Source organism: Mustela putorius, unplaced genomic scaffold (genome assembly GCF_011764305.1).
Source record: "Mustela putorius furo isolate JIRA1106 unplaced genomic scaffold, ASM1176430v1.1 tig00003853_pilon_pilon_pilon, whole genome shotgun sequence".
NCBI classification, from domain to species: Eukaryota; Metazoa; Chordata; class Mammalia; order Carnivora; family Mustelidae; genus Mustela; species Mustela putorius.
In genome coordinates, this window is record NW_025422005.1 from 50,401,786 (window position 1) to 50,428,493 (window position 26,708).

Consider the following 26,708-nt stretch of genomic DNA (forward strand, 5'->3'; position numbering starts at 1 on the left):
AACTGCATGTTTCTTTATTCAGATTTCTTAGAAAATTCACTAGTTCATGCCAGGCCACTTCATAAGCACGTCTTGCTTAAGGACTAGCCACCTTGTGATACAGAGTTTGTGTTCAAGAATCTGCTGCCGTCCCCCAAGACCTCACCTTCTGCAAGGCTGTGTGGGCCGGATGATTTCACTGTCGGTATGGAACCGGGACCTGTACTGTGAAGAGATACACATTATATCTAGCCATTGAAAGGATGCTCCTTCCAAAAGCCTTCCCAGGTCTTCCTCCTTGAAATCCACTACCCATAGCATTCGACCTTTGAGCCTATCATGGGATACTGAGTGCATCTGTCCAGTCCCTACTGCAACAGAGACCCAAATGTACAATGACTTAAACAAGTAAAAGGATTATTTCACGGTCACAAACAAAGGGGGAAAAATAGTCCAGAGCAGATCTGATGGCTTTTCCGTGTTGGGGACTTAGCTTTTCATGACTTTCTATTCTATGACCCCTAGGGCATTGACCTCTTCTTTACGGATCCAGATGAATTACTACCACCGTCCTGCCAGTGGGAAGAGGGAAATGCATTTCCCTTCCCTGTAAATGCAGGGGCCAGAGTGTGTGCACATCACTTTGCTCACCTCTCAGTAGCCGGAACTTAGATACATGACCACATCAAGCTGTAAGGGAGGCTGGGAGATAGCGTATTCTGGGTGACAACTTGTCCAGCTCCAAGTTGAGGATTTATTGCTAAGGAGAAAGGAAAGAGTGGATATTGGGGACAATGGCACCATTTTCCTGTCACTCATTTTTGACTCCTGTCCACCATCCAGTTGGTCACGACATCCTGGCACATCCTCACTCCTGATGCCTTTCCCATAGGGCCTGATTCTTTCTCCCCATGATGCCATCATGGCCTGGGCCTTCACAGCTTCAGACCCAGTGTCTACCCAGAACCATCTAACTGATCTTTTTGCCTCCAGTCTCTCCAGCCCCACCCCAGGATCATTCACCAGTGCAGATCTGATCACCGGGCTCCCCACTGCTTGTAGCAGAGGGATTTTAACTGCCGATTTCTGAATCCCTGAACTGACATGCGCATTTTTCACACATGTGCATTTTTCTGAAGAGAGCTTCAGATTCTCAAAGGAGTCTGGGATTCCCCCTCAAGCTATAGTCTCAAGTCAAAATATCTAATCTCAAAGACACAATGAGATGTGTCTACAGACCTTCTCAAATCTCCTATTTGGGCACCTCCACAATGTGACCAAGTGATTCTAGAGTTCTCTCCAGTGTCCAGACAGGCCATGCTCTTTCTACACCACATCTTTAGAGCCGCTGTTCTGTCTAGCATGCCCGGGCGCACTCCTACACACTCTTACAGCTTAGCAGGAAGCCTCTGTGAGGCTTCCCTGACTCACGCTGGCAGAGGCGGTCTCCATAGCATGATTCAGACGCCCATTACTCATCCTGTGGCACAGTCTTCAGCCTGTGTCAGTCTTTTCTACAATAGCACCTATAATAGGTAGGCCATGGATGTCTGCTGAACAGTTGTCACCCATGACCTCCAAAACCGAAGTGCCGTTTCTAAAATGGAGATCTGAGCGTCATGTCCCACTTTCCTAGTTCCTCCTTCCTTCAAGGTCAAACTTGTTACAGTGGCTTTTTCTCTGGCCTCATCTTGCAATTCTTTGTTTTTTTTAACTCCAAGAACACTGAAAGTTCTTTTAATGCTCCAGATCTGTCTTCTCTCTTGAGGCTTTATGCATGCTTCTTCCTCTGCTCTTCTTGGCATGGCTATACCTCCCCATCCTTTAGATGGCTTCACTACTCCAAAGGCCTTCTTAGACCTCCTTCCCACCCTCAGACTAGGCTGAGGGTCCCACCCACGTGTCCCTATGGCATCTCGTACTTTCCCAGTTGCCAGACGTATCATCTTGCATCAGAACGATGGGTTTGTCTCTCTTTCCTGAGAAACTGAGTTCTGTGTCTAACTTGCCCATCAGTATGGGCAAGTATGGGCAGTATTTGCCCAGCCCCAAACACAGTACTTGGATGAAAGTAGGTCCCTAAAAAATATGTGCTCAATGAGGGTTGACAATTTCTTGGTTGTCAGTCTGTTTTTCAGTCGTTTGCCATTGCCTTTGGAACAAAGCTTCTTTAGGTTCCTCATCATCTGTCCTCATGTACTGTGGTCTTATCTCTTCTGAATCCACTCTTTGATCGCAGCATCTTACTCAGACTCTACATGGAAGTCCTACTGAACTGAGTGAAGGTCCCCAAATGCCTGCTGTCCCAACGTTCAGCCTTGGCAATCCTGCTTTCTACCAGCACACTCTTGCCTCTCCTTACCTCTCCCTTCTCATCCTTTTTTTGGCAAACATCCACTAGTCTTTAAATTTTCAGTTCAGATACCTTTTCCTTTAGGAAGCCTTCCTTAAATTCTCAAGGCCAGCTCTGGTACCCCTTATTGGTACCCCTGTATCATTCTGTGCTTCCTTCTCACCATTCCATTTTCCTAAGTAGATGGCCAAGTGGAAGCCTCCACTGTGATATCTCTAATGTGAGCCCAGTGCCTGCACACAGTGGGCATTCTAGAAATATTTGTGGAAGGAGCGCCTGGGTAGCTGAGTTGGTTAAGTATCTGACTCTTGATTTTGGCTCAGGTTGTGATCTCAGTGTTTTGAGATCAAGCCCCGAGTCAGGCTCTGTGCTGGGCATGGAGCCTGCTTAAGATTCTCTCTCTCTTTGTCCCTCTGCCCTTCCCACACTAAAACAAACAAACAAAAAAAAAAAAAAACAAAGCAAAACAAAAAACACCCAGAAAAATAAAACAGAAAAAAAGAGAAATATTTGTGGAATGAACTATATTGTCTGTTCTTATCCTTTACTTTTGGTATAAGTGCCCTGTCTTCCAAAAACTGTTTGTACATCCCATGAAGGCAATGACGGAAGCTAAGATATCTGTGAACCTCTTTCCAAGCCTGAGCTTAATATCTGTCCCTAGTAAGCCTGATTTATGTTGCTTGGCGGCTGTGCTGTCAGGTACTTGACAAATATATTAATCATTGGAGCGTCGTCTTAACATTTTGGTAAGTTCGGGTTTGGGATCATGGTAACCTTAGACATGGTGTTTCTAAGGGTGACTAAAGCCACTGCCAGTGTATCTATCTTTTTAAAGCAATGTTTCACTTTCTTTGGGCAGATACCCAGTAGTGGAATTACTGGATCATATAGTATTTCTATTTTTAATTTTTGAAGAATCTCCATACTGTTTTCCACAGTGGCTGCACTGATTTACATGCCTACCAACAGAGCCTGAGGGTTCCCTCTTCTCCACATCCTTGTCAACACTTGTCTTCTTGGTACTAGCCATGCTGGCTGGTGTGAGTTGATATCTCATTGTGGCTTTGACTTAGATTTCCCTGATAATGAGTCATGTTAAGGAAGGATGGGCAAGATAGATGAAGGGGATTAAGAGGTATAACTTTATAGTGATAAATAAGTCACAGAGATGGAAAGTACAACATAGGGAGTATAGTCAGTAATACTGTAATAATGTCATATGGTAACAAATGGTGACTACACTTACTATGGTGAATGTCAAGTAATACATAATTAATATATTATATACCTGAAACTAATATAACATTGTATCTCAGTCATACTTCAGTAACAAAATAATAATAAAGTTGAGAGGTGTCTGGGTGGCTCAGTCCGTTAGGTATCTGATTCTTGGTTTCAGCTCAGTCATGATGTTGGTATCATGGGATCAAGCCCCATGTTGGGGTCTACACTCAATATGAAGTCTGCTTGTCCCTCTCCCTCAGCTCCCTCTCCCCATCCACCCCTCTCAAATAAATAAAATCTTAAAAGAATAGTAAAGATGAAATGACTAAAATAAGTTAATACATAAACAAAAGCCAGCAACAGGGTGGCTCAGTGGTTAAAGTCTCTGCCTTCTGCTAGGGTCATGATCTCAGGGTCCTGGGATTGAGCCCGGCATCAGGCTCTCTGCTCAGCAGTGAGCCTGCCCTTGTGATCTTTGTCAAATAAATAAATGAAATATTAAAAAAAAAAAAAAAAAGGCCAGCACCAGAAACAGTGTCAGGCACCCGGCTGGTTTCGGTAGATGTTTGTTGAATGAATACTGAGAGACAATGACATGACAGTAGGCTATGCTTATTCAGTCTCACCATGTTCTGGGCTCCGACCTTCCAGTGGAATGGAATGGTTATAAGAGGGAGAGCTTGTGTTCACATTCCAATGTCAAAATGAAAAGCATACTAAAAATCTGAGAAAGGATGGACAAAGCCTTTTGATAGTGACTCAGTGGCCTCAAACCATAGGCAAACTAGTTTGTCTTCTCTGGTAAATAAGCTGTTTTTGATAGCTGGCCTCAAATGAGATCATTAAAAGATAATGTGACCCAATGAAAGTGGCCATCCTAACATGAGATACGACAATAGACTCTAAATTGGCAACATAAGAAACAGATCCCTTACTGCTGCCTGCAGAGCTATGATAGCAAATAAGACCCAAATAAGCAAATAAGACTTTGAGACAAAGACTGAGAGGCAGCATTTTAATATATAAACAGTCAGGCCAGGCTAGAGCCTCTACTCCAAGTGGGGTGTGGTCCAGGAGCATCAGCATCTCCTGAGAACTGGTTAGAAATGTAGAATCTCGGGTCCCTTCCCCTCAAACCTACTGCATTCTAGCAGAATCTACAGGTGATTGTATGCATATCAAAGTTTGAGAAGCACTGGGCTAGAACATTTTTTTTTAAGGTGGTTTTTGCTCTTCAAGTGTGCTTTGAGGTCAAAATAAACCCACTTAAGATTATTTTTAGCTCCATATTCGCTCCGTTCTCTCTACCGCTGAGCAACACTGTCACATGTCAGTGTGCTGCTCTGGGACTTTGAGACTTTCATGAATCCCAGCAACAGTTTGCTGTGCCGTTTTTTGTAGACAGTTCTTCTGGATTACAAATTGGATTCCAAAACTTCCATCAGCTGTTCCTTGTACAACACCCCCAGGAGGTAGGTTGTATAATTATTTCCTTTCTTAGAGATGATGAAACCAGGACCCAAGGAGATTTCGTGACTCACCCAAGGGCACCAAGCAAATTGGCATATAAGTCAAAATAAGAACTCAAGCTTTTGAGTTTCCAGAGCAAAGGCTCACCAAACTTTGATGTCTTTTCTTTCTATATAAGAAGGATTTTTTTGCATAAGAGATTTTACAAATAAATTCATGGATAACCTTGTGTGAGTTACTGAATAGAAGCCATGCACATGTGGGTCCCTGGGATTATGGACGTTAAAGAACTGTCCAGCAGAGAGAGCAGTCAGTTCAGGGAGGACCCTGCCCTGCCCAGATCCCACACTCCTGCTGCAGTTCAGGTTGGCAGCTTCTGCAACCAGGAGCCCCAGAAACCTCAGAGCCTCTTGAGGGTTCAAAGGGGTAAAGAACCAGGATTCCCATGAAGCCATGGATATGGCTACCGAGGAAATGTGGTGGCTTCTGGATGACAACAACCTATCCCCAGGAGGATGCTTGCTCCCGCAATCTTTCCAGACTCAGAAAAGGGGATGTAACTGGACTCTCTCTAAATACACGTGATGTGCTTTACTGGATTTGGATTTCCTAATTAATTCCAATTTCCCTGGCACAACTTGGAGCCACTTAATAACTCAGAAATGGTCAAGACTGTTTAACTGGCATTGATCCCCGTAGGCTCTTCCTGCTTTGCCTGAATTTAAGATTTCTCTGTCAACCTCAGCTAACCAAAGGCCCCAGATGTGGTTTGTTCAGTTTCAGCTGACTGCGTGGTGATTCTCTGAGGGTCCTCTAGAGAATGATGGCCAGGGTGGCTGCTTCAATCCACCTCCCCTTACCCCATCCCACCCCCCACCCAGTCCTCTCCCGACATGCATGTTCAGTGGGACATATTCATGTAACTGATTACAAAACAGAAAGGTGGTGCACTTTAAGATTCCATGTAAAAAGTATTGCTTGGCTAATGTGCTCCTGCCTGTGTGCTTGCTACACGGTGCTACAAAGGGTAGAATCATGAGGAATTCAAGGCTGAAGATGTTTGGGCTTTTTTTGACAACACGGATGCACCCTGCACCTTATACCCTGCTCTGCAGCCTGAGTAGTTTTGGGGCTTGGCCTAAGGCAAAAACTACAAAGCGTTCTAATGAGCAGAATTGTATAACTGGAATGTATGTGCATATTTGACATAGTTTCTTCTCTTGAAGGGTGGCCCTCTGGCTGTGACCCATGCCCTCTCCAAGGGCTAAGGAGTCCAGAGAAGGAGCCTTTTGTTCCCAGCTGCCGGTTCTTCCTCAGCCCCTATGGCCCCAGGGACCTGCCCTGCTCTGCGTGGGCCTGCAGAAGTCCTGCAATTTCCACATGGGCGGGTGATTTCAGAACGATGGACAGAGCTGTTCGGCCAGCCTACAGGAAGAGAGGAAAAGAGAAATTTTATCCTGTCTGCCTCCTGCCCCAGAGAAGGGTGGATTGGAAGTACAGGGTAGGCATGGGGCATCCAAGTCTGTTCTCAGCATCCAGAGACCCTAGGAGAGGGGGAGATTGGAATGGCATGAGAATCATGAAAAATGGGTCACTTTCCATGGAAACAGCAATCACTTCTGGGAAATCCGTGCAGATGGAAATAAGTGTCACATGGTTGGTTGGTTGGTTGGTTGCTTTTTCCCACACAGTTTAAAATTTTTTTTAAAATGTAAAACGGGAAAAAAATAACTCTTCCATTTTTCCATTACCCAGACCTTAATGAAAGTTAGCATTTTGGTATGTTTCCCTCTAGTCTTTTCTCTTGTGCAAATTTGTTGTTGGCTTTTAAAAAGAGGAAAGATAGTACATATCGATTTTGAATCTGCCTTTATTTTGAACGTACCATGGCACACTAGGAGATTTCTGCTGTCCTCGCACAGCCATTGTCACATATAATTTTTCTTACTGGCTTTGTAGTATTCTACCACATTCTTAGCTCCTTCTCTTCTGTTGGAGACTTAGGTTGTTTCCAGGTCTTCACGGTCATAGACTTAGTGCAGAAAGCATTTCTCCATTTCTAGTTACGCCCTAAGGACCAACTCTGGGCAGTGGTTCTAGAGCATAGAAGGGCATGTGTGGTTTTACACCCGATAAAGGATGCCATGGTACTTATCTGCTGCTGCCGTGCAGGGAGCTGCCAGGCCCACCGTCTACAGAAGCAGTGTTCAGAAGGGTCTCGGCCAACAGCACAGGCCATTCTCTACAGAGTGAGGGGGAGGGGCGCCTGGGTGGCTCAGTCGGTTAAGCGTCTGCCTTCGTCTCACGTCATGATCCCGGAGTCCTGGGATGGAATCCCACGACGGGCTCCCTGCACAGCAGGGGAGTCTTCTCCCTCTCCCTCTGCTGCTCCCTTCCTTGTGCTCTCCCTTTCCCTCTCTCTCTCTGTGTCAAATAAATAAACAATAAAATCTTTAAAAAAAAAAAAAAAGAGTGAGGGGGAAGGCCAACTTGATGCGGCAGACGGTGAGCTGTCACCATCTGTTATGATAGCAGTTGTGGTCTCTTCGGTCCTGTTCTAGAATTCTGAAATCCCGCAGCTCCAAAACCACTTCTTTGGTCACTCATTTAGAGGCAAAACCCTGATATGAGGCTCTCTGTGACCCTTATGTAGCTTGGTGAATGTGACTGTTTTTATATTCTGCTTCATAAATATTCATGGATTTACTATGTTAGCGGGGGGGTGGGGCACCCAAGACCCTTTTGGATGGTTCTCTGCCCCACTGTATATGAGAGGAATTACTTCTGAAAATGTGAAAATCCACGAAAGCGGGTGGGGGGTGTTCACCCTCAGCTTACAGCTCTTCCGTCTCACGAGGATGGAGTCCGGCTGCCCCTGGGACTCTACACAGTAGTAAATCACTATAATGTGTGGCACAGAGCCAGACACGCCAGAAGAGAAAGAGTGAGCTCAGGGGAGAGGATGGTGCTGTGTGTGTGTGTGTGTGTGTGTGCACGCGCGCGCGCTGCGTGCAGGGAGCAGAGGAAGGAAGTGGTGTTTTGGCAAGACCCCGAAGGATGTGCACAGGCTTCATCAAACAGAAGAGCTTCTCTCCCTGCAAACGCCTCATGACCGTCTGCACCTTCCTTTCACCACCATTAATAAGTTGGTTTCTGTGGAGACGTTTGATCAATCTCAGTCTCCGTGAGATCTGGCCCGTGGCTGCCGGCCCAGCAAGAACATCCCACACCTGGCCGGGTGCCTGCCCTTTGGTCGGCACCCAGGGAGCACTGCTGACAGAGGGAGTGCTGGATGAGAACTAAGAGGTATTCATTTCAAGCTAATGAAGACCCGCACAGGGCTGCTAAGAAGTGTGCAATTAACTTGGGCAAGTGTGGATGGGGCGCCTGGGTGGCTCAGTGGGTTAAAGTTGGGCAAGTGTGGAATCAAGCAAAGACCTTAAGCAGAAGAGGCTTCTAAAAGCAGCCTCCTTCGATCGAAGAGAAGGACCTGGGTTTTACAGGCCTTTCCCCTGTACTCTGGTTTCCATCACTGCACTTTGTCAATCCCAAGGCTCTAGGTAAATGCAGAGATGGGGTGATGACTATGAGTACGAGTAAGAGCCACAGGCTAGTCCCAGGGGACATGTGTACCTTGGAACAGGGCCCATCTGGCAGTGCTGGCCTGCACCTGAATGGGGACCCCACTCATCTCACAGTGTGGCCAGAGAGACCACCTGAGGAGGGCGTATCCCTCAAATGCCCTTGCCGAAGTCCTGGGAACAAGGCGACGGTGCATGGCTCCAGTGGGAACCCCACCTGGCCAGTCCCAGCTGGGGGACACTGCAGACTGAAGAGATGGGAGGGGCTCAGGCAGCCAGCACGTGTGTGTGTGTGTGTGTGTGTGTGTGTGAGAGAGAGAGAGAGAGGCTATCTTTCAATATAACAAGAACTGCAAAAAGGAGTGTGGCGTCGTCTCTGCCTTAGGAAGCTTTCAGTGTGATGGGTACTTTGGAGGCATTGCCAAAACAAGCCCTTCAAAGTGTGAGCCCCAGAGCCCAGTCCCCGCCGCCCCCTCTTCTTTGTCTGGCAGGCAGCCCCCAAGAGGCTGGGTGACCGACTTCTCAAATTGCCTTCTAAACCTAGAGAAAATGCCTTGCTGGCTGTTCTGGGGTTCCATGTTTACATCAACGTTTAAATACTGGTAGGACGAGAGAAACCCAGTTCAGGATATGAATTTTCGCTCAGTTTTCCAAGGAAATTATCAAGTCATCCAAACCTGCATCGAAGTCTCCTCAGGAAAGGTGCACATTGAGACGACAGGGTGGCTGTAGTAAGGGCTGGACCCCACCCTTCAGGGCAAAGCTGGAGGAACAGGGCTTGGTGCTTGGGAAAGCCTCAGTCCGCAGTTCCCTGGTCCCTCTGAAATGTCTCACGCAAGTTACCACTGGGAAACTGGGGTGAGAATCCTGAGTCAGCCCTGACCCAAGCAGGCAGCAGGTGCATGGGCCATACGTAGGGTCTAGAACCTTCTGTGGGCCTGCTGCCAGCATTTCCTGAGCACCCCTGTGCTCACCGAGCATCCCCTAACCCTCTCACCTTCCGCTACAGTGGGCTTCTGTCACTGTCCAGGTAGCTGTCCATTTCCTCCCTCCTAGGATTCCAGCCCTGCCCTGTTCCTCAACCGGACTGGCTCTTCCTGATCCGGTCCTGCCTGGACTTTAGCCGTCGCCCATGACAGAGTTCCTCAGCTATTGCTGTATTAGGCCCGATGATCTATAGTTCTTTGAGGACGTTTAGCAGCAGCCCTCCCACCCGTCGAAATACTTATGGCAAATAAAAATGTCTCCAGACACTGTTGACGCTCCCCTGGAGGGCAGAATCACCCTCGAGTGAGAGCCATTTCTCCCTTCGGTGGCGATTCTCATCTGACCGGCTCCCCTAACCCCGGACCTTCATCCCCCCCAGTCCCCCCAGCCACGGCCTGCAAATGCTATGCCCCTACTCATTCTTGTGCTGGTTTCTTCTGATTAGCTGTCTCTGCTCAGCTAGTCACGACAGTGACTGCGACTGTCAGCTGAGCATCTGCCTGACGTCAAATACGTGTTTTATAAATATCACCATATTTAGGTACAGTCTACGACGCTCCCCGTTTACAGAGGTTAAGAGGGGTTAGATGACCTGCCTGAAGTCACACAGTTACTAAACCCAGTTTCACGCTCGGAGTGTCTAAAGCCCATGCTTCCGGCAATCACTCGATTTGTCCGGCTTACAAGAGAGCCCTCTCACTGTGCCTTTCCTCCACTAGCAGTCACTGACCTGTCTCTCACCTGTGACAGACCTGGACAGAGAGGTCCAGGAGAGTCTGGCACACTCATGCCTGAGTATCCCAGCTAGCCAGGGACAGGTAAAGCTCGTGCCCCACGGTCCCACAGGCCTGCCCTTTCAGGCTTCCCCATGGCAACAGTGACTCCTAGGAGGACCCTGGGCCTGTTCCAGAAAAGAGGGGGCTGCCTCCTTCTGCCCCAGGGGAGGGGAGCTCATGAACACAAGTCCTTTGTCTGACTGCATAGTGTTTGGAACAGGAGGCCCTTATTTCCAGCAGCCCACCACCATTCCCACATGCATTTACAGAGGGTCTGTGCTTTCTCCGAAAGGGCTTTGGATGGAATTGGGGTTCGTGGAAACAAGACACTGGACCGGGGTGCGTGCTGCCCGGTTGTGGCGTGAGGGACCCAGCAGCTTGAATCACTGATGGAACAATCGGATGGAGCCAGTGAGAGGGTCTGTCCTTGGGCGGGGAGGGGACTCGTCCCCTCTCCAGGCCTTTCTCCTCTTCAAACTGTGGCCGTTAAGTAAGTACAGGGACGTGTTTAAAGCCATTCCATTTTAGCGCTCCTGAGGTCAGACCTGGGCTTGCATCCTTGCTCGAGAACCAGCAGCTGTGACCTTAGGACAGTTACAGAAACTGTCTAGGCCTGTGTTTCCTTATCAGTAAAAATGCAGATGAAGTGTCTGAGTCACTAGATGGTCAGGAGGATTAGTGCGCTAATGCGTGGGAAGGGTCTGGCTCCTGAGGAGACTCTGAGAAGTTGGATGGAGCGGCCTCCTACCGGCTGTGTGACTGGGGGTGTGTTACACAACCCCTCTGTGTTGGTGATCACGGTGGTCACCATCAACTGACAAAGATGCTTATTTAAGAAGCACGCGTCCGGGGTGCCTCAGGTCAAGATCTCAGGGTCACGTGGTTCCTGGAATTCTGTGGGCTGGCCTGGTGTTTTTTTGTTTTTTGTTTTTTGTTTTCTCAGGAAGGGAAGGGAAACACCTACTTGTTAATGGCCCGGAAGCCTCACCTTGTCAGTCAGGGTGCTGTCGCAGGCCGGGTGTGCCAGGAGCAGGCGCACCATGTCGGCATTGCCGTGGTGACAGGCTAGCATGAGGGCCGAGGATCCCTCGTGGTCCTGCAGGTTCACGTCTGCCTGGCAGCTCAGCAGCGCCTGGACCATGTCCTGGCGGTCGTGGCTGACTCCCAGCATCAGCGCCGTCTGGCCTCCCTGCCATGCAGAGCACAGGAGTGTGGTGAGGACCCCCTCTCCAGCCCAGGGATGCTCGGGCAAGGCTTTGCCAGAAGATGACTGTTGATCTGAATCTCCTTTTGCTGCTGGGATTGGACCCATCCTTTTCCACCCGGCAGACTTCTGCTTTCCCCCAGAATACCATTCAGATGCCACATCTCTTTAAAGCCCTCTACTAACCCCTCGGGCACAGGATCATAACATTGAACTTACCACTTGGTATTGCAGCCCATCAATCTCTCTCTTTCTCATGGACTGTGAATCAGTTTCTGATGGCAGGGACTCTGTCCCCCCAGTGCCTGGCACTGAGCATATGCTGATGAATGTGGAATGACATAAAGGAAGGGCTGACTGCTTCCCCACATGGCTTCCTATGGCCTGTCCCAGCCTGACTTCCTCCAGGAAGCCTCGGTCTGCTCAGAACACCCCTGGTATTTTCAGTTCATTGATACCCAGAACCCTCTCGGTCTTGACGAGATCTCTGCTTGCATGGTTGTATGGTCATTTCTAATCCATAGTCTCGGACAGTTTTCTTTTACGTTTTTTATTTAGTTAAGTAATATCAACAGCCCACTTGGGGTCTGAACTCACAAACCCGAGATCAAGAGTCACGTTCTTTTCCGATGGAGCCAGCCAGGTGCCCTGCCACAGACCCTTTGTAGCACCCCTGTAATCAGCGCTCATGGCGGTGCCTCAGAGTCAGAAGGCGAGCCCAAGCCCTGGTTCTCCTGTTTCCTGCTGCGTGACCCTGGCACCATTCCTTACAGTCCCTGAATCTTGTTTCTTTTTCTTTTATTAAAAATTAATATACTAATGACCTGTCCCATGTACCTCACTTTTGTGGGAATCGAGTTGAAATAAAGGATATAAATATAACAATGTATGGTAGCGATTTTTCTGATTTCAAACTGGCCGTTATTCCTCATCGATCTTCCTTTATATCCATGGCTCTCTTACACAGCTCGACTGTATTTTGCCCTCATGGTTCTCCTGGGTCCTAGGCAGGTCTGGCTTGTCTCTCTCACCCGACATCAGGCTTTTTTAAGGTGGTGAGAATGAGGCAACCTTTCTGTTTTCTGTCCTTTCAGATCCCCTGTGGCTCTGAGCGCCGTGTCTTACACATAAAAAGTGCTGAGGACATGCTTGCTGGCGTGTTTGTTCACTGATACAGGCCAGTGGGTGGTAACTGATGGATTATGCTTCCCTGCCCAGAATGCTGGGGCTTAGGGAAAAGAAAGGGGGGTTGCAATCAGGAAAATCCTGGCTGTGCTGCTTATTATCTTTGTGAATCTGGACAAATTAACCTCTCAGTGACTTTTCCTGATTTGGTAAAGTGGGAGTGCTTAACGAAGTTATCTGCCTTGCGGGGCTGTTGTGAGACCCGAATGCTTCACAGGTGCTCGGCATGTGTTAGCGCTTAGTGTTGTTAGGAGCATGGGAGGTAACGTAGTATGAATGCTCAGTATGTGAGAATGTATTCTTCGGGGTCCTAGTTCTCCATTTCTCTGGAACACAGGCACATCTGTCCAGAAAAGCCTTTTTGCCTTTTGGGTTGCTTATACTCAGCCCTGAAGTAATGGTCCGTCCGTCCGTCCTTCCTTCCCTCTTTTTTCCCCCTCCCTCCCTCTGTTTCTTTCATTTTGTTTATTCATTTGAGAGAGTGAGAGCATAAGCAGGGCAGAGGGAGAAGGAGAAGCAAACTCCCTGCTGAGCTGGGGCCCCAATGCGGGACTCCATCGCAGGACCCTGGGATCATGACCTGAGCCGAAAGCAGATGCCTAACCAACTGAGCCACCCAGGTGCCCCATAATGGTTCCTTCGTTACTGGACTAACCAGACCATGAGATTTCCACTGAGACCCTTCTCTCCCAGTCGTATTAAAGCCAGATGACATATGTAGGTTATCTTTTTGTCCCTCTGCCTGACTTCCCCTGTCTTCCTCACCTCCCTCCTGGTCCAATTCAATACAGTTTAATTCAGTGATATTTACAGAGTGCTGCTATATTGTCAGACGCTGTGCTGATCCTGGAGATACAGAAAGAAATCAACCGCTTAGCCTAGGAGACTCCCAGCCTCCCAACTCATTCTTATTTACCTGATCCCTGTGGCTCGCCTCTCTGGAGAAGCCCTGGAGGAAGGGAAGGGAGCAGTGGCAGCTATGAATTCCCACCCCTCCTTGAGCAACCAGGGATGAGCAGCTTACCTTCTAGAGCATCATTTTCTCCCCCATAAAATAAAGGGCACTGGGGGGACCTGGGTGCTCCAGTCTATTAAGTATCTAACTGATTTCTTTTTTTTTTTTTTTAAGATTTTATTTATTTATCAGAGAGAGAGAGAGGGGGAGAGAGCGAGCACAGGCAGACAGAATGGCAGGCAGAGGCAGAGGGAGAAGCAGGCTCCCTGCTGAGCAAGGAGCCTGATGTGGGACTCCATCCCAGGGCGCTGGGATCATGACCTGAGCCAAAGGCAGCTGCTTAACCAACTGAGCCACCCAGGCGTCCCTCTAACTGATTTCTGCCCAGGTCATGATCTCAGGGTTGTGAGATCATGCCCCCTCAGGTTCTGCACTGGGTGTGGAGCCTGCTTGAGATTCCTTCCCTCTCCCTCTGCTGTACCCTACTCCCCCCTCTCTAAAAAAGGTGGCGACGGGGCACTGATTTTTATTTTGGTGCACATCCCTTCTTGCAAGAGGATCAGTTTAGAGGGGCGCCTGGGCGGCTCCATCAGTTATGCGTCTGCCTTCAGCTCAGGTCATGATCCCAAGGTCCTGGTATCCAGCCCCTCACCAGACTCCCTGCTCCGTGGGGAGCCTGCTTCTCCCTCTCCCTTTGTCTGCCACTCCCCCTGCTTGTGCTTGCTCTCTCTGTGTCAAATAAATAAATAAAATCTTAAAATTTTTTTAAAAAGAGGGCCAATTTAGAAAAAAATTAATGTTTATGGGAAGCATTTAAAATAAAAACAACTTGGGGTGCCTGGGTGGCTCAGTGGGTTAAAGCCTCTGCCTTTGGCTCAGGTCATGATCTCTGCTCAGTGGGAGAGCCTGCTCCCCCCCGCCCCACCGCCTGCTGCTTTGCCTACTTGTTATCTGTCAAATAAATAAAAAATCTTAAAAAAAATAAATGAAATAAAAACTTTATTAAATCTGAGGATGTAGGAGCCCTAGGTGGAAATACTTTGAAAAACAGAAAGTGATCTGCAGATGTCTGTTTCTTGCCACCAGTAGGACTGCTGTTGGATGGAGTGTGCAAAGTGACCCAGTCTGGGTAGGCTACCATCTGCACTTTGTGGGGGGTAGACAGGGGAGTTAAATATATTGTTGGGAGGTACTTTTTATGGGTCTCCTTGTGAGTGGTATTATCTGCCTTCTTATTCTAGGGTCTTTTTAATTTTTATTTTTTAATTTATTTAAATTCAATTAATTAATATACAGTGTATTATTAGTCTCAGAAGTAGAAGTCAGTGATTCACCCGGTGCTCCTTCTAGCACACGCCCTCCTTACTGCCCATTACCCCATCCCCTTCCCCCCTCTCCTCTGACGACCCTCACTTTCCTGTGATTAAGAGTCTCTTACGACTTGTCTCCTTCTCTGATTTCATCTTGTTTTAGCTTCCCTCCCTTCCTTTATGCTCCTCTGTTTTGTTTCTTAAGTTCCACGTATGAGCGAAACCGTGATAATTGAGACAGTCTTTTCAAAGATGCTGGTACAGTGAATAGCCTTGGAAGAGAGAGAGAGGATCTTCTCCAAAACAGAGGGCAGACATACTCACTATCCCATATAAAAGATGCGGGTTCCCTATGCTCACAGTTCCCTTCTGGTAATATAACCCACTCTGCACAGGGAGCTAGTGTAAATACTGACTCTATGACTACTCTTCTTGCTGTGAATGATATACTATCCTTTGTCTCTGGCACAGGAGTTTCATGTCTTCTACCAGCATCCAGGACATTGTAGCATGCTAACCGATTAGCTCTAAGGTAAGAGTACAATCTCAGATCCTTCACAGTTCTTGATAGTTAGGCTTACATCTCTGATCACTCTAGCGGTGGGAAGGAGAGTTGCACGCCCTCCATTGTTCACATATTACTCAAAGATGGGTACGTGGTCTTTTGAGGAGTTCCCATTGTTCCCTGTGGACCCTTGTCTAACGCAAAGCTCTAACTGGCTAAGGACCAGACCCCTACTCTGTGCTGTCAAGTAGAGGGGCCGGAAGTTGAACAGAGATGTTCAACCTTCTGAACTGTTTTCTAATTCATGATTGAGATCGGTCACCTGCAGGGGCTTCCCACACATCAATGAGCAAATGTTTTCCAGCCTTTTTATACCTTCTCCTGCTGGTGCTAACTGTGGGATCACTTTGTTTAAGAAGTCAGATCTAGATGGACTTTGCCCAGGTATGGACCAGGACATAGACGACAAGCTCACTGACCTCCATCCTGGCCTGTCTGGATCTCTGAAGCTTCTGAAGACACCAAATGTGTAGGCTTTGGACAAATGCCATTTGCAGGGTCCAGCCTTCTTGGGTTAAAAACTACATAGATCTATGTGGAATTTCTTCCCCTACTGGCAGAATAAAACTGAGAGGTACCCATATTTATTCAAGAGGGGATCTTGTGCACACCTCCTACCTGAGTAGCTTGGATGTTCACATTTCCTTCCCTTAAGAGTTTCCAGACGACAGCCATGTCTTCATCCGTCTCTGCAGAAGCCAAGGGAGTGATCATCACGGCAGTATAGCCAGCTTTGTTCTGATGGTCCACATTGCAGACACCTGCAAGAGGAGCGGTGAGCATTGGACTAGCTCCCAGGGGAGCAGAACTGAGTTTCTGCTTTAGCTGCCTGCTGGTTAAAAGGCCATGGTACAGAAGAGTCCTCTCCCAGTGGTGGAGTCAGTGTTTACATCTGTAGCAGCCTTTAAAAGTGGCTAGTTTCCTTTACAAGTTTTCTAGGCTACCCAGCAAGAAAGGTCCATGGTGGTAGAGTCACAGATGGCCAAGGGGTACAGTGATCATGACTATTTCCTAACGCAGTGTTCTGGATGCTGAAGGTCAGTGAAGCTTCATAAAGGGCCCAAGTGAAGGTGAAATGAGACCAGGACATGACTCATGCGGCCACATACCACCCACTGTGCGTTTTAGGTTTTACTCTATGTTGTGTGTAACTCAACCTACCAGCTGAGTTTTCAGGTCTTTCCCAAAGGCCTAGTGGTATGTTGGGCAGTGTACCAGGATGCCTGAAAAATGCCACAGGATAAATATAGGGCATCTTCCAGGAATAACCATCTTATTTGAAAAATGGAAGGGGAAAAAATGTCTCCATGCATTTTTGTATTAATAATACATTTCACAGTAGAGCAGAAAATAGCGTATCTTTAAGATGAAGTATTAGTTGAGAACTCAGAAGAAATGTCTGCTTTGTAACCCTGGGGATGTGTGTACATTCACATCCCTCTCCATCAAAGGCAACATAGGAGATCATCAGCCTGTTATCTGTTGTAGAAATGATCCCATCTCTTACCGGCGGTATCATGTGGTAAACAAAATCTTTCCCATACTGTTGCTGAAAAACCGATGTATCGCTTTTGCACACTAAAAGAAACTATCTCAGTGGATCAAGTCATTTAGCTTTTCTTAGCATTTCCTCTGTAAAATGGGGATAATAACAGAACCTGTGGGGTTACTGTGAAACTTAATGAGTTAATATCTAAAGCACTTAGAACTGTACCTCAGAAACACTCAATAAGCATTAACTGTTTCGCTATTATTGTCCAGAATAGTATTCTGTTGTTTTTTTTTTTTTATAGCCTTGCTACTTGCTCATGAAGATTTAGGTACTCATTGTAACAAACCTGGACTTTTATGAAAAAAATGTCTGGGCTACTTATAAGTTCTGTCCTTGGGTAAAAAACCAATATTGGTTTGACATTCCCTCCACCCCACCTCAAACAGTTTTCCAGAAATGTGCCATTGCGATGCCAGGATGCCAATGGATATATTAAAAAAAAAAATTAATTCTGACCACTGTCGTGACCGGTGGGGCTATGAAAGCGGATTACAGCCCCCTGCACAGCCTCACAGCTCAGCCCTGAAGAAGAGAGGGATATCTGCATTGCCTTCCTATTGATTTTTTTATTTTTACTTCAGGACTATTTTACATTTGCTTTTAGGAGACGTAAACAATCCTCAGGTTACAATTCTCTTTACTCTCTTCAGAAGCATGACTTATGACTCAGTAGGGTAAGGACTGACTTCTCCTCAGGGACTCAGAAAAGGGGCTGAGGACCCCGGGCTTCCGAAGCAGATTCTCCTGAGGGCACACCAGGGAGGGAGCCAACCCTTGGTTGGGGGGTGGGGGATACACTCTTGACTGAGCCCGTCCAGCTCTGCAAGCATTCTCCTCTGCAGCGGTGTTCTGGCAAAATAAAGGACAGATCACAAAGGACTAAGGTGGTAGAGGTGCACCCGCTGGGCTGTGTACTCAGTCATGATGAGCCACCTCTGTGCAGCCCCTTACAGTGTGTAAAGTGCTTTCTGGATGCCTCACAGCTGCAAGCCTGGGTTTCAGAGGGTGACCGGTATGCCCTCCTCAACAAGCCGCCTACAGTGAGGGAAAAGAATGGAACGTTCCGCCCATTCTTTGCTCCCCTTCATATTCTGTGCTTATGGCTATTTCAGCTCTATCAGTATGATAAACAGAAAGCTTCCAGATCACTTTAGGGTTGAGGAGAACCGAATGGATTCTCCGTTGACACCAGCAGAAATGTGTAACAGCCCAAGGTTAGGTCGTCTGCTCTCTGGCCTGGCCTGGGCCACCTGGAGAACTTCTAACAGGCTTCAGTGTGAGCTACTTCAAGGTGAGGCTCTGCATTTCCAATCTTTGGATTCTTTATGCACAGAACACAGGTATGCTCCATTTAATAATGTGCCTTTCTCAATGGAGCTACCCCTTTTATGATGTCCCTGATTCCATGAAGAACTCAGATCTAGCACAATTGGCTCAATGTCAGAGTTGTGACTTTATCTTCCTCTGATACTGTGGAAAGCAGAAAGAATTTTAGGCTGTCATTAGGTATCTCATCTTTCCATTCAGGTAAAAAGCCCTCAAGGCTGCTTAAGGGAATTTGGAAAAATGGAATGATCAGAAGGAACCCGGCCTGAGAAAGGCTTCAGCTGAAAGGGTTGGGATAGAAAGGGAATGCAGCAGCCCAAAGAAGGGAATGAGCTTGGTGAGCCAGAGGCCATGTGACTGGAGTGGGGGGAAGGAGGATGCACAGTGATGACCGAGGTAGCAAATGCAGGTGGGGGGCAGGCCGTCCGGGCTTCCTGAAGGCCAGGCTGAGGAAGCTGCCTTTCATTCTTCCAGCAGTGGAAAGGCATTTAAGGCATTTAAGGCATGGAAGGCATTTAAGCCAAGGTGGGTAAGATCCAAGTTGGGGGAAAGCTGTTGGATCTGGAATGCGGACTTCCTGATGCCCATGTAAACTCCTCCTCCGGCCTCCTAAATAAAGGTTACAGATCTAGCATGTGCTCCAATTCCCGGATGCAGAGAACAGGAAGAACAAACCAGTGGTATCAACTTTAAACCCCAGCAACACACTGAGTCATTGCCGTGATCTCGGAATCACGCAAAATTCTGTTGACTTTTCTGAGCGTCACTTTCATCATCTTAGAATAGGGATAATCATCCCTATTAACAGGAGTTATGAGGATTAAATGAGATCTCATATGCCAAGTGCGTAGCAGAGGGCCTAATCTGAGGACATCATTTGGGTTTTATAAGTACCCTCCTAGGGTCTCCCTCATACAACCTTCCTAAACTCATAGATGCCATTGGGCCTGGACCCGCCTTCAGCCAGCCCATCGGCCACCTGTCCACACCATCACTCCTGGGCTGCGTGATGTTGTCCCACACAGCAACATGAGGATAATAATACCTCCATCACAAGAGTGTTGTGAAGAATGGGTGACATTACTAAAGGCACGGCGGTCTTAGTCCAGCTCCTGGAATACAGGAGGAACTCAGGACAGTGAAGAACCTTGGTGCAGGAAGGAAGTAGGTACCAAAATGGCCCTTCACGGAGGGACCCAGGCTTAGCAGACGCAACCATTTCTGACCTGTCTCCAGTAGCAGCTTCACGACAGAAAAGTTGGAGTGGGACACGCTGTAGTGAAGGGCCGTGTTCCCATTGCCATCAGCCAAGTTCACCAGCAGCTTCAGGAAGTGTGGGGAGAGGGGCTGGACCCCACGGAGGTAGGCAGCCACCACGGCAGGGCTGGACGACTTCCGGCTGGAGACGCGGAACCACTCTTGACGGATGGTGTTCAAGCTCAGCCTCTGAAATACCAACAGATGGCAATTCCAGGAGGTCGCCTGGCCTGGGGTGCTCGAGCTGGGCCGCTAGTTTCCATGGGAGAAGGCAGCTTTGGATGCTTCACCTCTGTTCCCTCAGCTCCCTCTAACTCCGTGTGACCTACTCCTGGAAGATCAGAGCTAGGGCAGATGGGGCGTGGTTTGAACCTGTGCAGTCAGCCCCCATGTGACGTAGAAGGAGGTCTGGGAGAGCAAACAGTAACCAGTGACAAAGTGCAGGGGACAGTTTGAATCTTCTGTGAGTTTAGATCACACCCATGTATGCACAGGATAACCAAGCCCCTGTCTTTCACACACACACAGCCAGCCTACACTGACCTTAGCCTGGATCCTACCAGGACTTTTGTGTGTTTTTAATAGGCATAGCTAGCAAGCCACAACATTTTACTAATGGGGAAGATGCATGCGAAAGCTAAGATAAACAACAAGCCCAATTTATGCTAGAATTAAAAGCCAAACAGCTGGGTTTGAATTATTTTTGGCTTTTAAGCTTTGCTAGGACCTTCAGAGAAAACGGTTTAACAACCCATGGCAGGACCTCACTATCTGTAGTGTACAGCTCCTTTGGAACCATGGAGGAGGAGAGTTCCAGAGCGAATGACATCAATTCTGTGTGTTACATGACCTATGTGTTTAAAATAGAACATGCTTAAGTTACTTATCTGAAGGGGAGGAGAAACCATGGGGATGTGATTTCATAGTTATTCTGGAAATGAACTGGGTTTGGGGTCCAGACTAAGCTGTGTGACCTTGGAACTCACAGAGTCTTTATGAACCTTACTTGTCTCATCTGCAAAATGGGGATGAAATAGGAAGGGGTCCCTAACCTCCCGTGGCTCGACAGAATGAGGTCCTTGTACAGCCTGCTTTGTCTCTCAGGTAGGGTGAGGGTAGGGGGTACTTTAATCCTAATACAGGTGTGGTGTCAGGTTTGCACATCCTCTATCGCTTTTCTTTTCTTTTTAATTTTAAGATTTTTTAAAAAAGATTTTATTTATTTATTTGACAGACAGAGATCACAAGTAGGCAAAGAGAGGAGGAAGAGGAAGAAGAGGAGGAAGCAGCTCCCTGCTGAGCAGAGAGCCCGATGCGGGACTTGATCCCAGGACCCTGGGCTTTAACCCACTGAGCCAACCAGGCGCCCCTAAGGTTATTGTTAAGTAAACTCTACACCCAACTTGGGACTTGAACTCATGACCATGAGATTGAGTCGCATGCTCTACCAACTGAGCCAGCCAGACACCCCTCCCCTATCACTTTTCTAGGCAGAAACAGTGGAACCTTTCATGGCTGAAACACTTTTTATATACCAGAATATCTCCCTCTCCTGTGGAATTGTCAGGAGACTCTGGAGAAAGATCCTAATATTAAGAAACATACAGCTTAGTTCTGTAATTCATTTAAAATTAAGTAACAGGAGTTTCAATCAACATTCACATCACATACTGTGTTTTTGTTGTTGTTGTTTGTTTTTTAAACAATCTGGCAACGGTTGTTTGCAAAATCAGCTAAGATAAAATAATGAAAATAGGTTGGGCTGAATCAATCATTTTTTTACCCCTAAGGCTCTTCTGTGAAGGAAAACAAAGGGGCTTTAAAAATGCTCACAGGCTGTTACATGTCAGGGCCTACCAGTTGGCTCTCCTGACTTGGGAATATGTGTCTGTGCCAGGATTTCTTGAATAAAAGTAAAACCTAATGGCTACATGTTTAATTCCCTGTGGGCCATGAAGGTGTTAAGAAGCAAGCAAATTTTTTCTTCTTTTTTTGCTTTTGGTCACTTGACCCATAGGTTCATGTCAAGAAACACAATAAAGGGATGCGTGGGTGGCTCAGTCAGTTAAGCATCTGCCTTCGGCTCAGGTCACGATCTCAGGGTCCTGGGATGGAGTCCTGCACTGGGCTGCTTGCTCAGTGGGGAGCCTGCTTCCCCCTCTGCCTGTCGCTCCCCCTGCTTGTGCTCTCTCTTTGTTTCTCTCTCTCTGACAAATAAATGAATAAATCAGTAAAGACTACAGAATTAAATACCAGGGCTTGAGGGTAACGAAGACATGCTGCCCACCACCCACCTTCATTTTATTAATGAGGACACAAGCTCTGAGCCACGAAATGACTTGCTCAGTATCTCACCGACAGCTGTCCTGGGACTAGAACCCCCGGTTCCCGCGCCACGCGCTCCTCACTCTGACCACAGTTCTCCCCAATCATGAGGCAATTTTGAGCCCAAGCCACACAAGGGCTGGTTTGGTTTTGAAGCCACACACAGTTTTATGCTGGATGTTCAAGGGCGATGCCTGGGAACGTTCTGCGGTGCCTCAGAGCACGGGCTGCTCCCTGGTGCATCAGCATCCGGTCCCATCTCCTGGCATCATTATCCTCACACCGGCAGCGGAGTTTGGGCAAAGGAGAGCACCCTGGGGGAAAGGGATTCCGTGCACACGCACACAGCTGCCTCAGGCAAGGGACCAAAGTCACCCAGTTGGAACTAAGAGCTTAAACGGTAGGGACATTCCTTCCATGACAATGAAAAATCACAGTACCAAGAGTTGGTCGTTGGTGGCCCCAGTTTCTGGCAGATGTTGGCTCAATGCCCGGCATGCGTTGAGGAATTCTTCTGAAGGTTTATATCTAAGGGAAAAACATATATATGTATGTATAATCAGTCTCCATATTAATATAAAAGAAAGTAATCCCCTAGCTTGACTTTGCTTCTCAGCAGCTGAAACACCTTCACTGGGCCACCTCCCAGGCAAGGTGCATCCCGCTGAATTCAGCCTCCTGTCAGTGAGGCTTGGCCTCTGAACCCTGCTGAGGAGTGAGTCAAGCACATTGCCCTTTTTATCCTGTTGTTTTCAGGAGGCAGGAGCAGATCACCAAAGCATTCTGGGGGCCGTGAGACTAACGGCAATTCCTGACATGCTGGGAAAAGGGAGGGCTGTCTTCCTGACTTTGGGTAAACTATTTTCTGCCTAAGTGACTTGAAAAATCCAGAGAACCCCATCCCTACCAGCAATTTTTTTCAGGTTGTTCTTCCATGAAGGATACCATCAACGTGAACAGAGTCAGTACAATGAAACTCAGTTAAGCTGGGATGTTCTCAGTGATGAGCACTCTTCCTGGGTTAGTGGAAGGGCAGACGGACCATCCCAGGGTGGACTTCATGGCACTGGTCACCAGGAAGCTCTGCCTCAGCTTGTCTCTATAGTGCCGCCATGTTGAACAGCCCTGTGGACCTGCTTACCAGTCAGCCCCCCTGCTTGTCACTGCCCTAGCTGCTCCGCTGAGGGGGGTGATGTTGGTAATGGGGCTTACTATCCTTATTCCTAACACTTCTCTTTCTTTCTTTCTTTTTAAAGTAGGCTTCATGCCCAGCATGGCACCCAGTGTGGTGCTTGAACTCATGACCCTGAGATCAAGACCTAAGCTGAGGTCAAGAGGCAGATGCTTAACTGACTGAGCCAGCCAGGCACCCCTCTACTATTTCTCTCGAGAGCCTGCTCTGTGGCAGGCACTGTGCTAGGCATTTTACATACTTTTTCTCATCCAGTCCCCAGATCAAACCTATCAGGTGGCTGTTACCCACGTATTACAGAAGAGGAAGCTGAGGCAAGTACAGTGGCAGACATGGGATTTGAACCCAAGTGTGTCCAGCCTCAAAGACAGTGCTGCTTTTCATCACGTGACATGACCTCACATCCCTTTAAAAGATGGGGTTATGTCAGCATGGCCAATGGGAGAGGTGAATAAGCATGTAGGTCAGAGTCAGACCAGACCTGGGTCAGAAGCCCCACTTGGCTGTGTCCCTTAACTTCTCTAAGCCTCTTTTCCACATCTGTAAAGTGGGGATTATAGTAATTTCTACTGTGCGGGATCATTAAAAGGATTATAGTGTATGTAACGTCCTTCACATTTCCAGGGCTGGGACGATGTTAGCTTTACGTGTGCAGCCCCGTCTGTGACGTAATATCCCACGAAGGCGGGACTTAGGTCTATGCCTGGCATCAATTAGAAACTCAGGGAAGACGGGTGAATGGATAGAAAGATGAATGAACAATGAACAAACAGAATAAAAGGATGAAGAAGTGCCCTTGCTCTTTCCCAGAGGAGCAGGTATCCGCATCTATACCCCTCTGACTCACCTCTCAGCCTTGGGATCGGGGGGTTCTTCCCCAGGCCCACTCTCCTGGCCTGTGGTGCTGCTGCCCTCGGGGAGGCCCTGCCCAGGCTTGCAGGCGGGGTGGGCCTGCTGGCCCCGCCTATGTTCTGGGCCATCACATTTCTTCTCGGCCTCACTGTCAGACAAGTCTTCTGGGGAGCTGTCCTCGCCGCTGGTCTCCTCGCTTGAGGTGGTCTCGTAGCTGGAGAAGGAGACGAAGGTCACTCAATCCTGTGTTTCCTGCCCGGTGCAGGTCAACACAGGTAAGAACCAGGTGGGGTTCAGGTAATAATTCCCACTTGCTAACCACATCCTCCATTCTTTGTATCTGCAGGCCTGGGCAAGGGGACTCCCAGGAGCCTTACATTAGAGAAGGATGCTGTGGAGAGCCGTGGCTCTGACACTGGAGGCCATTTGGGGAGAAAAGATAATTAAGCTCCTTGAGGCAAATACACAAATAGCCCATGTCCTAATTGGCTGATGCATTTGGATGACCCAGACAAGCCATCCAAGATTCCCCCAAGAGCATTTGCTTCTGGAATCCCAAGATGTTGTCTAGACAGGGGCCCAGACGTAGGCAAACATCCCCCACCCCTACCCTAAATTCTTGGAGCTGACGTACAGATCTTCATGTCTCTGGGTGATTGTGAAGTTCCCTTTTGCCTCCCTGTTCTAGCCAGGCTCACACCTGACATGGGAAGACCCGTCTGTGACTCCTCCCAGCAGTGTTGCATAGGAAACATGAACAGTAGGGTGCCTGAACCCAGCATCTTGAGCTTCCTGGCTGTGGCCCGTTTCCGCTACTGCTTGCAACGGCAAAAGTGAGGGCATCAGCCCCCTTGTCTTGTGGCCCGCCCTCCCCAGCAGCGATGCTTAGGTTCAATTATGTGTGATTCCACTGAAGTGGCCGACCACAGACCATGGAGTAGATTTATTGATCCTTCTGCTGATGGTCAGTAGGAGACCCCTGATAGAGAATCCTGCAGTTAAGATAAGGATTTCAGACTCTGGGCCCATTGAACACTGCCACAGAGACCAGGGGAGACCAGTGGTCACAGCTTCCGCTGAACCCCTTTAGGCTGCTTCTCTGGATGCTGGCCCCAATGTAAGGCCCCCATGCTCACTGGACTTGCAAAGCCAGCCTGCTCCTTGGCATGCTCACATTCTGTCTTATTTAAACCACAGAGGTTTCTTCTCTGTTGTGCTTGGAGCCACCTTTGGCTTTGGTGACTAAGAGAAGGGGGGCGCATATTACATTTACCAAGCAGTTCTTGTCTTACAGTTGCTTCCATGAAAACTTCACCTGGAAGACTATCCAGTCAACAGAAATTTATTGAGGACCTATTGTGTGCCACACACTGTTCTAAAGTCCCTGTCCTAATTGAGCTAATATTCTTGTAGAGAAAAACAGAAAACAAACATGTACACAATTAGACAGTGATAAGAACAATTAATCAAATAATAAAGGACCATGGAATAGAGTGATGGGAGGAGGGGCTCCATTAATTAGAGCAGAAGTTTTTCACTTTGGCTGCACATTGTAATCACTTGAGGGTGTATAAATTCCCAATATCCACACAGCACCCCAGACTAATTAAGCCAGAGTTTTCAGAGAGGAGACTCAGGCATTGGTATTTTTAAGGTTCCCTCAGGGTTTCCAAGGTGCAGCCAAGGTTGAGAACCACTGCACTAAAGTGACAAATCCTGAAGAGTATCTGGGACAGGAGACTTTCAGGGTGGCAGCGAGACAGATGGAGGGACAGATAACGAATGCAAAGGCCCCACGATGGGCCCCACTTGGCACACTTTAGGGAAGAAAGGTGGGAGTTGTTGGTAGACAGTGGGGCCAGCAATAGCTATGAGATGGACTTCCAGGTTTGGGCATAGTAAGGCACTGCTGAGGGCGGGTAAGCAGGGGAGAGAGAGGACGTGTTTCTGCCGGGTTCACAGAGTCTGACGATAGTGGGAATGAGGACAGCAGTTCTCCTAGAACATCCCATGCCCTTACTTCTGATGTTTTCCTCACAGAGCCTGCAAGAGTGACATCACTCTTGTTTAACTGGTGTCTCCCTTCTGGTCGGACCCAAACTAGCAGGTGTTTCAACCTCTTGGGCCCACCACTGGCTGGGCCTGGTGCCCCTCCTTTGGGCCCACACTCCCTTTTTGACTAGACTTCATCTCAGCATATCGCTCTTTTCCCTTTATTTCTTGTCTTATCTCTACCCTGTCCAAACTATGAGCTAAAGGCAGGGACCATGAGTTTTTTTTTTTAATTTTTTTATTTTATTAACATATAATGTATTATTTGTTTCAGGGGTACAGGTCTATGAATTGACAGTCTTGCACAATTCACAGCACTCACCAGAGCACATACCCTCCCCAGTGGGCAGGGACAATGATTTATTGGACTTTTAAATCCCTGACACCTAAAATATTTGTTGGCATTTAATAGATGTTGAATGACTGATTTAGGAAATATTCTAAATCCAATGGTTTACTCTCTAGAATATATAAGGTTTGGTTCATGTTCTGAGTCAACAGACACTGGTTGTTTTTCTTCATTCTAAAAAATGCTGGTTTGGTTTGCAGTAAGTTAGTAA

At 47.8% G+C, this 26,708-nt stretch overlaps 1 protein-coding gene across 3 annotated transcripts in view; it reads right to left on the bottom strand.

Annotated features, from left to right (window-relative positions):
- Window positions 1–4,560: 4,560 nt before the first annotated feature.
- The window catches only part of KANK4 (KN motif and ankyrin repeat domains 4), a 68,090-nt gene continuing 45,942 nt past the window's right edge, over window positions 4,561–26,708 (bottom strand). For all 3 annotated transcript variants that reach the window (XM_004751661.3, XM_004751662.3, XM_045064636.1), the window contains exons 5-10: window positions 24,092–24,310; window positions 22,493–22,580; window positions 19,697–19,916; window positions 16,211–16,353; window positions 11,362–11,562; window positions 4,561–6,454 (exon numbers count right to left, since the gene is read on the bottom strand). In XM_004751661.3, the coding sequence (XP_004751718.1) occupies window positions 6,350–6,454; window positions 11,362–11,562; window positions 16,211–16,353; window positions 19,697–19,916; window positions 22,493–22,580; window positions 24,092–24,310 (976 nt within the window). In that variant the 3' untranslated portion in view covers window positions 4,561–6,349. The remainder of the gene's footprint in view (window positions 6,455–11,361; window positions 11,563–16,210; window positions 16,354–19,696; window positions 19,917–22,492; window positions 22,581–24,091; window positions 24,311–26,708) is intronic.